The sequence below is a fragment of the Prunus dulcis genome, chromosome 6, assembly GCF_902201215.1.
Source record: "Prunus dulcis chromosome 6, ALMONDv2, whole genome shotgun sequence".
NCBI lineage: Eukaryota > Viridiplantae > Streptophyta > Magnoliopsida > Rosales > Rosaceae > Prunus > Prunus dulcis.
Window position 1 is genome coordinate 26,664,522 of NC_047655.1, and position 12,234 is coordinate 26,676,755.

Consider the following 12,234-nt stretch of genomic DNA (forward strand, 5'->3'; position numbering starts at 1 on the left):
TCTCTCTCTCTCTCTCTCTCTCTCTCTTGTTTTGTTCTTTTTCCCTGCATCCGTAAAATGATCAGCCGCCACTCAAAGTGGAGCCTCTTCGACTTGGTCCTTTGATCCTTATTGTTTGATGTGCATTGAAGCATCAAAGGCTGCAATGGCCTTAACTTGCATATATTTTGATAATTGACATTATTGACTAATTGTACAACAAAGGAAACATTATAATGATCTGTAGCTGAAAACGTAATGCTTCCTTGGACCTTGACACAAAACTATTTTCCTGAAATGCAATTTTGGCACGTCCAACTCTGTTTTCAGTTACCAATTCATAATGGCTAAAGCTAATACATAACGAGCTACTCAAATCAGCTTGGACATGTTAAATTCACATTCTCCCTTCCTATTTTCTCTCTTGCACACATTTTGGTGCCAGTTTTTTTATTTCACTGTAAAATGCCCATTATATATGTCGAAGCTCTACTCCCTTGAATCATGGTTTCTTGGTTTACTAATTTGCTTATCATGTTATTGGGAAAGAAAATAGACAATGTTGTTTAAATCAGCAGCGGTTTCTATCTTTTTAACTCAGCAGAAATTAGACAATCATCTATGTTATGGCGGTTTTTGGGAAAGGGTATAGCCACGCGGCTATACTATTTAAAAAAAATTAAAAACCAGGTATAACCGCACGGCTATACTATTTATATATATTTAAAAAGACCCGCCTAACGCCAAGGGGCCACGTGTCAAAAAAGTAAAGCCTCGCGGCTATGCCCGGTAGAATGCTGAAAAATTAACATGATCTGCTCCAGTAACTAGGCTAATCGACCCAGCCCAAATAGTTTGAACAAGGCGCAGTTAGAATCTCATTCAGACGTCCATCCCACATGAAGCCATTTCTACAGCTAAGCATTATTGTGAGAATGAGTGCAGCTGTGTGTACAGAACACTAGATCAGCAAAAACAGAGAAGATACCATAATAGACTGTAAGCACTTTCAGCTCATCTTAAGACTCGAAAAATCATAAGATACGAGGTCCTCAGAAACAAAACGGCTTATGAAATCAAAATAATTACAGGATATGAAGAATTTTACTTTAAAAAGAAAAAAGAAAGAGTAAGGCAAAACTAGAATCCTGAAACACCAAACCAAAACTAGAGAGTCTAGAAAGGAGTAGGATTCTTAGGGTAAAAATCAATGTCCCAACATTTCATACAAAAATATAAACCTGATTCAAGTTTCCCTTTCTTGTCTGACTCTAGAACCTTTCTTCTAAACTATGGAACCATCACCATGTATCTTCTATAGAAGACCAAAGAATTACATCAAACCGGGGAAAGCTTTCCAAAACAATAAATTAAGATACCAATATCACAGTGACTCACAGTGGAACCATCACCATGCTTGCTTCTGGCTGACCTCCTCCACTCAAAGTGGAAGCCTCTTGGACTTGGTTTTATCTTGGCTTTAGGATATATTGTCTGAAAGTACCCTCAAATTGACTTCCAAACATATGTGAGACCTACAACTGCCACATAGGCAATTAACTGGAATTTTGACAGAAACCCTTACATCAGAAATGCACTGAAAAAACAATTGAGAAATCCGGGGTATTTCCTTGTTAAAACTGAGAGTGTATATCGACAAACATACATTACGAGTATAACTGCAAGATACCAAAATGAATAGGCAAATGTTAAGTGATCACCCTGATCCAGTTTTGATATACCTCGGCCAGTAGATATTCAAAGGTTAAGTCAGGCATCCAAAAAAAATAGTGATTATAATTGTTTTTATGTTTGTAATTTTTAAAAGGAAAAAAAATATACATTTTCGAAATGTGATCTTTTTGTTGTTGTCAATGCTAGGAAGGAAAGATGGGGTTTTTCACACACACATACCATCAAGGTATCATGAGAGTTTGAACTTGAAATTACTGATCTACAAGTCAATGCCATTTTTCATTGTGGTAAACCTTATTGGCATTTTTGAGATGTGGTCAAGTAGATACTCGGATTACAAATTTTGGAAGCAAAAATCCCACTTTTTATAGGCCCAAAAATTATTTCACAAAATAATCCATCTTTTTCAGGTTTATTGGTTTTGTAATGAAAAGTATAGGGTTTTGTCACCTCTCCAACTATCTCTCCATTAGGTGATTTTTTGGGCCCAAGCACTTTTTTGTTGAACTTGGTAATAGGCCCGGCCCCTTTGACACCAAACCCTCGTTCTTATAAGATTGATTACAATACCACCCCCTAGATAAGCTCAAAATTAGGGTTCTTCTCTCATGGAACGTAAAAACCACAACTTAGTGGCTACTGCAAGTTGTGAAGGGGAAGGAGGAGGTTGCAGAGAGAGAATGACAGACGACAGACTTAGCAATCTTCCTGACCACATCGCTCATCGCATTCTTTCGTTCCTTACCACGTATGACCTTGCTCGACTGAGTTGTGTGTCCAAATGTTGCAGAGGATTTTGTCAATCAACCCCGTTCTTGAATTTCAGCCGAGACGACGGCATGGCTGCTGCTGACACGTGTGGTAGGCATCAAAGGTTGTTGAATTCTCTTGAAAGGTTCCTATTGCTTCGTGGGGATCATAAGGTACAGCGCTTTCATTTTGTTTGGAGCAGGAACCAAAGATCATCATTATCGTGCATCTGTCGTGATGTCTACTTCCGGGTGATGTCGTGGGTCCACAAGGCAGTGAAGTGTAACGTTGAAGAGGTTGATCTTGATCTGTTTGGTCTAGATGACCCCATTCTGGATTTTCCGTCTTCCATCTTTCTATGTGAATCTTTGAAGTCTCTATCGGTGCACATGGAGCGTCTGATTCTTAAAGCCCCCTCCGTCTCCTTTTCCTCGAATCTAAAAGACTTGGAGTTGTCGGGTGCTTTTATAGCAGATGAGGAGGGGTTTTTCAAATGGATCTCATGTTCTTGCAAATGCATCCAGATTTTACGTCTTGCATATCCTCGTGGGATAAAAAATCTAAATATTGAAAGCTCCTCTTTGGAAAGTTTTACTCTTTTTGATCCGCAACATGATCTTGACACACTTAACATCTCGTGTGAAAATCTTCAACAGTTAAGTATCTCGTTAAGAGCTGGCTCACCTAGCATCACACCGTTGAATATTTTTGCGCCAAATCTTAAAAAGCTGTGGTGGAGGGGGAATTTGATGAATCACCCAAATCTCGGAAAGTTTCAAAATTTGGAATCTGCTGAGGTTAATCTTGTCCCCGTAGGCAAAGTTCATCTCAGAAAAATTGAAAATTCCAAATGTACTTTGATAAATCTGGTGCGTGGTGGTGCAGATAAATCCCATTGGCTAATTCTATTATCATTTCTAGAATTAGGTTCATATTCACCATGCTTTTGATTATAACGCAGGTCCTTTGTTCTTCATATATATTTGGTTTTAATCTTTCTTTTGGAACTAATCTTTGACTGATTTTGTTTGATTTTCTATTTATTTTTTTTCAGAAATGTGGATTTGATATGGGATACTGGAAACTAGAGAACCTTGCTTTTATTCATGAGCTTAAGTACTTCACGATAGAGCTTTCAGACGGGTCCAATGGTGTTAAATTAGCAAAGTATATACTCGAGTGGGCTCCAAAATTGAAGAGTGTTGTCGTAATTTGTTCACCTCAAAATTTGGAGGAAGTTAAGAGGAAGTTAGCGAAATGCAAGATGATTTCCAAAGCTGCAATTTTCTTTAAGGAAAGACGGGGAAAACCGAACAAAGACAGCTCTTTGATAGGTTTATGCTTAGTGTGAATGTTGAGAGGAACCATTGGGACAAGTTGTTTAGATCTCTCAGCATTATTGGGTTCATTGGTTTCTACTGCCATTGGAGAAAGACCTTTTTTTCTCCCTGCATCTGTAAAATGAATTTTTCTTCCCCCTTAGCTGGACAATAATGCTAAATAGTAGATATCAATATTTGAATCAGGCTTGCTTCTGGTGGAAGCCTCTTCGACTTGGTCCTTTGAGGATTTGTATCCTTGTTTGATGTGCATTGAAGCACGATGATTATTGTCAACTTCAAAAAACCCTCCATAACATTCCTTTGCATCAACATTCTCAATTCTGATTTTTTTTTTTTTTTTTATCAATCATAGCAAGCATCATCGACCACACTACCACCACTTTGACTTGCAAGGTGGTCTTTGCATATTCACACGGGATCCCACGTGTCTCATGCTACTCAGATCAGAGCCTAAGTTAGTGATGCTTAATTCATTGAAATTCCATCCATTAAAATGGAAGAATTATATATCTCCAAATAATAGATAGGAATATTGCAAATAGAGCCATTGCGAGCCAAAAAGTTTAGTATGCATTATAAATACAAAGATTGATTGAATATAAGTTCATATGTAGATATACTGTCCCACATCCTCTATTATCATTTCTAGAATATGTTTTTTAGTACAAATGATAGTCTAAACTAACTATAGGGGATGGAGATTTCTCACACATACACAACTATAATGCTATGGGGATTCTGCAAGTTAAGGACTCCGTTAGCTAATTCTATTATCATTTCTAGAATTAGGTTCGTATTCACTATGCTTTTGATTATAACGCAGGTCATTTTTTCTTCATATTTGGTTTTAATCTTTCTTTTGGAACTAATCTTTGACTGATTTTATTTTTTTATTTTTATTTTTTTTTCAGATATGTGGATTTGATATGTGATACTGGAAACTAGAGAACCTTACTTTTATTAATGAAATTAAGTACTTTATGATAGAGCTTTCAAACAGGGCCGATGGTGTTAAATTAGCAAAGTACATACTCGGGTGTGCTCAGAAATCGGAGAAAGTTGACATAATTTGTTCGCCTCAAAACTTGGAGGAATTTGAGAGGAAGTTAGAGAGAGCCAAGGTGATTTCCAATGCTGCAATTGCCTTTGTGGAAAGACCAAAAACTTAAACAAAGGTAGCTCTTTTCATATTTTGCAGAAGTCGCACATGTTTTAGTATCGAAACCTTTGTGTGAATGTTGATTGATCCATTGGGACAACTTCTTTAAGCATTATTGGTTCATTGGTTTGAAGAAAGAAGGAGCTCTTTGATTTTTTTGGTTTTCCCTGCATTTGCAACATGAATTTTAGTCGGGCTTGCTTCTGGCTGATCTCAATTCAAAGTGTAAGCCGCCAAGTCTCTTGGACTTGGTCCTTTGATGTTGTATCCATATGTTTGATGGGCTTTGAAGGTTTTGTGGGATGAAAGCAGCACAGCACAGCACAGCACAAGCACATGCTATAGGGGTCATTTTCTTTAGCCACCAAGGAGCCACGTGTGGCAAGCATAATACCAAAGGGGTCCCAAAAAAGAAGAGCCTTGAACGAAAACTTTGGTTACGTTTTGGTAGTCCACTTCGTCACAAGACAGAGAATCATAGAGAAAGAGAGAATGCGCCACGAATTGGCCAATTATCTAAGTTTGATGGCATGGCACCACAAAACAAAGTGGCTGCAGTGCAGAAGTGCAGGGTCCCCAAAAACCCTTGGTTTTGACACAAGACATTTTGTCTTCTTACTTTGGTTTTGGGCCCAACTCCAAGGTGTTGCGTGACCAATGTTGTTGGGGCCTTCCTTTATTGGGTGGTTGTTGGACTTTGACAACTCGAAAGTGCTTCCTTCCCTTTTTGTCGTTTTGTGCGACCCTCATTTTTGTCGTTTTGACAAATCCCACTTCTATGTTCTTTTTCTCTTGTGAGGAATATATATGAATCAAATTCACTAGAGGTGCAAATTGAAATTGGGTTTTCAGCAAATTTACCAGGTGAAAACGTTGTTTATGACAAGATGTGATGTGATGCTGGTGGGAGCAAAAAGAGAGAGAGAGAGATATATATATATATATATATATATATAGGCCTATGAAATGAACCAAGGAAAAAAAAAAAAAAATTTCCAAGATGCCTTGTGATGGTGGACACGCGAGACTCAAAATATCGTGATAAATAGTATGGAGGTTCGAGTCCTCTTCAAGGCACAATATTGAAACAAAAAAGAAATTGAATAGTTTAAACTTTAACACATGTACGGAGATTGATTTAATAATGCATGAAAATCATGGGATTAACTTTGAAGTGTGGAAGTAGTTGATTTTCAAACTGGTTTCTCTAAAAAAATACAAACACAAGTTAGAAAAAGTTGTTTGCAATTGATAAAATCAGCAATGTGAGATGCTGAGCCGGAATCCAAAAGTTGATGTAACTTGTTGGCTTAAGTAGACCTGAAGGTCTCCGCTGAGAGAAGCTGAGAAAGATGCAGAATATGAGAAAAATAATGCAGAAGAATATGAGGGGCACGACATATCACTTGGCAGCAAGTGCCACTAATTTGGCACATTCATCTCCATGTCAGAATCAGGTACCCATCTAGAGAACGACACATTGCAGGCCAAGGTGGAACAGGTGTTACGATTTAAATGGGAAAGCGAATTTGAAGCCAATAAATACACCATGGCGATATCTCAAACTTATTACCCATAATTCAACTGATTAAAAGTTTAAAACACAGCCGTCAAACCAGGAAACATATAATTCAAGATTAAAGTACTATAAACACACCAAATGTGAAGAAGAAGAAAAATGAAGCTAAAACAAACCTAGCTAGAAACCCTTTTAGCAGATTCAGGATGCTTTTATTATGGCAAAAGCATTGCTAGGAGCCTAGGGTAATTATATCTCACTGTTCAATCTCCAATAACCTAGCTAGAGAAATAAATCAAAAAATAATAACAATAATAAAAGTAAATTGTGAAGAAAAGAAGAGAAAAAGAGAAAAAGAAGGCACATGGAAGCATGTGAGGATATGGTCTATGTGTTTGAAATGAAGAAATAAATGATAAGCAAACACTCAAAATGTGATTCGTAAACAGACGGGCATGCAAGCCTACAAAGACACAAAATATATGTGGTCCTTGATTCGACCAATTTGGCTCCCAAAAACCCTTTTGAAAACTAACTTGACAATAATGCCATGCCACTCGGGCCTCTGCCCTATCTGTCTCCACTCACGAGCCGACACGTGCCCGATTGCCGTGGCCAAATTTGCTTGCTGATGCTACTGCTCATTTGCTAAGCTCTCAAAGAGGAAAAATAAAAGCCCTAGAGTGACATTTTTGGTGGTAGGGCATGCCCTTCAAGACCTTGTTTTAGACCATAATGTTTTTATTCTCAGAATAATAAGTTAAACATTGTGGGCTTTGTGGAGCAATATTTTTGAATGATTTTAGCTATAGGGCATATCCCGTTGCTTAAAATAGCATGTGAAGGATGTTTTAGGCGCACATGCAAATCCCTTTTGGATTTGGGGTTTGGCCTTTTTGGAGGGTCAGTGTACTTCAAATTGTAGGGTCCCCTAAGGCACATGATGCTGCTGTTTCTTGTAAAAATCAAGTTGCCTCTCATCAACTCTCAAAGGCTTCATTTTCTTTTGGCAGTGGGGCTAATTTTTCCCGACCACCTCCTCCTTCTCCGCGATTTCGTATCTCATAAATCTCCAAATACTGCCAGAGAGTACCCCCTCCCCCCTGCCTCTCTCTTAAAGTTCATTTTCAATTCTGCACGTCTGCCCTTATATTTTCTTATTATTCACTGACTAGAGTGGGGATGGTACTACTAATGCATGGTACCTAGATGCATTCTCGGAGCTTTTATTCTCTACCGCTAGTTGTCTACAACTTTGCGTGTCTATATCTCGTGTTACACGATAATTCACGTATCAAAAAGATAACACACATGATTGTAGACAATAGTTATTCGAATTATAGAAATTCATATTAGAAATTTATTTTTTTCAGGTCAATTAATAGATTGATAAGAACTTTTACTTTCTCTGTGTGTGGTGACACTTGTGGAGAGGGAGGATTTGTGGTTAATGAGATAAGCAGCTGGTCCAATTTTTGTATGGCAATCAGGGACAGTAACATTGCAAAAAGGAGAGAGATAAGCATGCAAGGTCTCTAATCTCCTCTATCATCTTTCTAGTGGGCCTTTTGACCACAACAGTTAGAGAGTAATTGATTGTACTTTAGCTCTAATATCAGAATGTGGAGTACATTGTCAGAATCATTCTAAAGTCAGGAGTGGGGTGACCCAATTTGAGTTACTAATTTGGTTAGTTAATGGTTGATGATTTCGGGACTGTAAAATCACCCTTAAATTACCTCATATGTGAGTAAAAAGAGTGTGAGATGTCAAACTTGGAACGTGAAAATTATGCTTTAGTTTAATTATTTTTTGCCACACATCCCCTAGTTAATTGAGAACATGAAATCTATGATTTATGCTCAAAATTTGATAGTGGGTTAAATGGCATATTGATATTATTTTTCCTCCAAAGTATAGAATTGAAACGTCTTCATCGCCACTTACGTGACTAATCACTTTGCCTTTATGACTTTTGTTTTTGCATTAGAAAGAAACCTTTTAAATTTGGTTTAGGTGAGGACTTAAACGCAATACTTACCACACACATACACATCCTTCTTTTGATGTGTTTACGTAGTTTATGAAAATGAATTGTTGGATATGTTGTTGTTATTTTTTAATGTAAACGGTAGTTTAAATTATAATGAAGAGGGATGTTTTTCTTATACACGCTATTAAGGTATCATCAAAGTTCGAACCTTCTCTAAAAATTAATATCATTCTCATTTTTCACTAGGCTAAATTTCGTTGGCAATATTTTACTATTAATAAATACATATTTATGTCGATAGTTTGACGATAACACAACATACTAAACTAAAAATTAAAAACAGGCTTATGTGGATCAATTGGTTAAGAGTCGTTAATCCTAAGGAGGTTTAATTCCCCACACCCTCAATACTGACTATATTTATAAAAAAAATTATTAAAAAATAGGTACTCAGTGAAAAAACATGACTGTTGTTGAGTTACACGAACCGGAATAAGAAATTAAAACTTTCGTTAAAGGAAAAAACCAAAACTAGAATGTGTTTAATAGTCTAGGTGATCAATTAGAATCAAATTAGGTGGCATACTCCAATCGATTTAGTAATAAATGATTAAAAAAATAAAAGAAAAAGAAATGATAAACGAGCTAAGAAGAGAGAAAAAGGCTACGTATACAATAAAATACACCAATTAAAAATTTCATAAGATTAAAATATTTATAAAAATTACAAAAAGAAAAAAAACACCTGGCACAATAAGCCGAGGCAGGCGATTCTCAGCGTCAACTCGAAGAACTGAGGCTCGAGCCGACGTGATTAACCGGCGAACCGGAGAGAAGCTCGGTGAGAGCAGCCATGGCTCTCACCTGCATCTCCAGAGCCGATATGTAATCGCTCGTTTCTTCTAGAAGGGTCGGCAACGACGCCTTCCGGCAACCGGGAACTAACCGGCTCAGAACCCGAACTTTTCTCTCCACAACCGGTGACTTCCTCCCCTCCCTCCTAACCTCCGCTTTCTTCAACCGGTTATCCCCGGTCACCCTCGCCGTTCTACGTTTGTGAAGCTTCTGGTTCAATCTGAGTCGAGTTCTTAAAATCGCTCTGCTCCACCGAGTCGTGCCCTTGGCCGCCGCCGCCAGAACTCGGTCCGCCGCCTTCTTCACTTCCCTGCCGCCTCCGGAGACCTTGGCCGCCCGCGACGATCTCTGGCGAGCCTGACGGAGCGCCTCCACGAGCTTGGTGGAGTAGATCCGTTGCTCCGTCTCGGATCTCCATCGGGCTCCGGTGTTCGTAGTAGGATTCCGATCCGATTCGACGGCTCCGATTTTCCTCCGCTTTTTGCGAGACGACTCTATCAACGACGCGTCGAGGCTTCCGTCGACGTTTGAGATCAGCGACGCCGCCATGAAAGGTGATCGGAATATGCAGATAGTCAAATTCAACAATATTGACCGATAAATATATCGACAAACCTGTAAAAATAACCACACAAAAAACGATTGTTATTACGATGAAATCAAGAACATGAGCGAAAAATATAAATATAGGATAGGAGAATTGTATCAATACCTGATCGAAGAGAGTGGAGCAATTGCAGAGAAGATGGCTATGGTGGTGGTGATTTATATCAGTTTGTTGTTTCGTTTGTTTGGATGGGAGGTCTTTAGAGAGAGAGAGAGAGAGAAGAGAGAGATAGGGGGGTTGAAGGAGGAAATGGGGGGAGAGTGAGTATAAAAGCAGGTCACGGGCACCACGCGTCGTTTCCTTAATCACATTTATTGCCGCTCTTCCCCTCTCCTTTTTCCCTCCAGCTTTCTATCCTTCTCTTTATTCTACCTTTTTTTTTATTTTTTTTATTTATAATGAATGAATCAAAATATTATTTCTTTTTTTTATATCAAGAATATTTCATTTTTCTTTTGATTGCCCAAGCTTTTTGTTTTCCTTTTTCTTTTCTAATTTCATACGGGACATCACGACTTACCTTTCATATTAGCCTGTATAACAAAGTTTTATTATTTAATAAGTATTGTCATAATGCTACTACATATTGATAACATCTCAACATATTGTTGATATTTTTTCTATTATATCGATAATAAATACCTCACATAATTTTGATATGACATAAATAAAAGTATTAATATCTTGCCGATTTACTATAGTAATAATCTTATTTCAGAAGACTGCTATAGTAATCCTATTTATTTTTCCTTTTTTTTGGATGTTAGAGGTTTCTAGCTCATACTCCTACTAAAAATTAGAGCGTTATCCTCAAAGCTTTAGATAAAAGTTGATTTTTACAAATTGAAATAGTTAAATTTAGATGTTTTTATAATTTTGAAATATAGTATATATATATATACTAGCCTCTTCGTAAGCGCTTCCGCATCTGCGTGAGGCCTTTTTTTTAATAAAAAATTTTAATTTATTTTAGAATTAAAAAAGATAATGGGTTGTTGTGTTCCATAAAAATAGAATCAATTATCTAATTTTTTTCTTTTAATTTTAATTATTTTTTAAAAAAGTGTGAATTTATCATATTATCCTCATTTAATTAATAATTTTAATTCTTAATATTTGCAGGACATTTTTTGGTATTTTGAATGTTTTACCATTCTCTGTCTTTTGCTTTATATATACTAGCCTCTCTACACGCGATTCGAGCATGCAAGAGGCTTTTTTATTTATTTATAATTTTAAATTTATTTTAGAATTAAAAAAAGATAATGGGTAGTTGTGTTCCATAAAAATAGGATTTATTATTTGATTTTTCTTTTCATTTTAATTTTTTAAATATGAAAAAGTGTGAATTTACCATATTATCCACATTTAATTAATAATTTCAATTCTTAATGTTTGTACCAAGGGCATTTTTTGGTATTTTGAATATTTCACCATTCTCTGCCTTTTGCTTTATATATATAGATATAGAATATATAGATTAAATGTTAGAAGTTTTTGTGCTTGAGAAAAATAAGAGTTAATCGTTTTATTAGTCATTGAACTTAGACCTTATTTGCATTTGAGTCCCTCAATTTCCATTTCCAAAATCATTCCCATGGTTCTTTAACTTCACTTTCGTTAGGACAAATGGTCTAGCCAAAAATTTTGTTAACTTTTTATGTTAAATGCAGGGACAAAATTGTATTTTTATATTAAAACTAAAATTATATCTTCAAAATAACAATAAAATCAAATCAAAAAAAGAAAAAGAAAAATCAAGTTTGGATGGAGTAGAAATCGGGATAAAGGGAGAGAGAATGACTCAAATACAAATCAAGTATAAGTTCAAGGACTAATAAAATAATTAACCTGAAAAATAAATATGTGGTTGAAAAGAAGTAGACCACTCGCATTGAACATGGTATATAGTGATTGAGAAAAATAAATAAATGTAACCTTAATTGATTAGACAATGCTTGTTGGCTCATTTAATTTTGTGTTTTCTATTCAGTGCTGGTTTTGTAATTAATTTTGTACTACTAAATGAATGCGACATTTCAGTGAGTACTATATATAATTCACAAAATTCAAAACATTTATATATTAATCTTCATCAGAACACTATAATGAAAATGAAATTAACTAACTTTTGGTCTAGTGGTATTTATCTTCATTTGATAAGATGAGGTTTTATGTTCGACTATCATGAATGAGGAGGATGACATATATTTGTGACAAATTTGATGACTAGTTGTGGATGACCTAAATTATAAGACGATGTAGTTTTGTTGTGGGTGTATTGACCTATCCGTTATGAAAGTATCTTATAGATTGAAAGATGAATTAGGTCAA

The 12,234-nt window shown here is 36.3% G+C and overlaps 1 protein-coding gene across 1 annotated transcript; it reads right to left on the reverse strand.

Annotated features, from left to right (window-relative positions):
• Positions 1–9,089: 9,089 nt before the first annotated feature.
• Positions 9,090–10,280, reverse strand: LOC117629926 (transcription factor bHLH149). The gene is made up of 2 exons (XM_034362595.1): positions 10,006–10,280; positions 9,090–9,908 (listed from the first exon to the last, which is right to left on the reverse strand). Exon 2 carries the CDS (start codon positions 9,840–9,842, stop codon positions 9,219–9,221), a length of 624 nt encoding a protein of 207 aa, XP_034218486.1. The 5' UTR covers positions 9,843–9,908; positions 10,006–10,280; the 3' UTR covers positions 9,090–9,218.
• Positions 10,281–12,234: the final 1,954 nt, after the last annotated feature.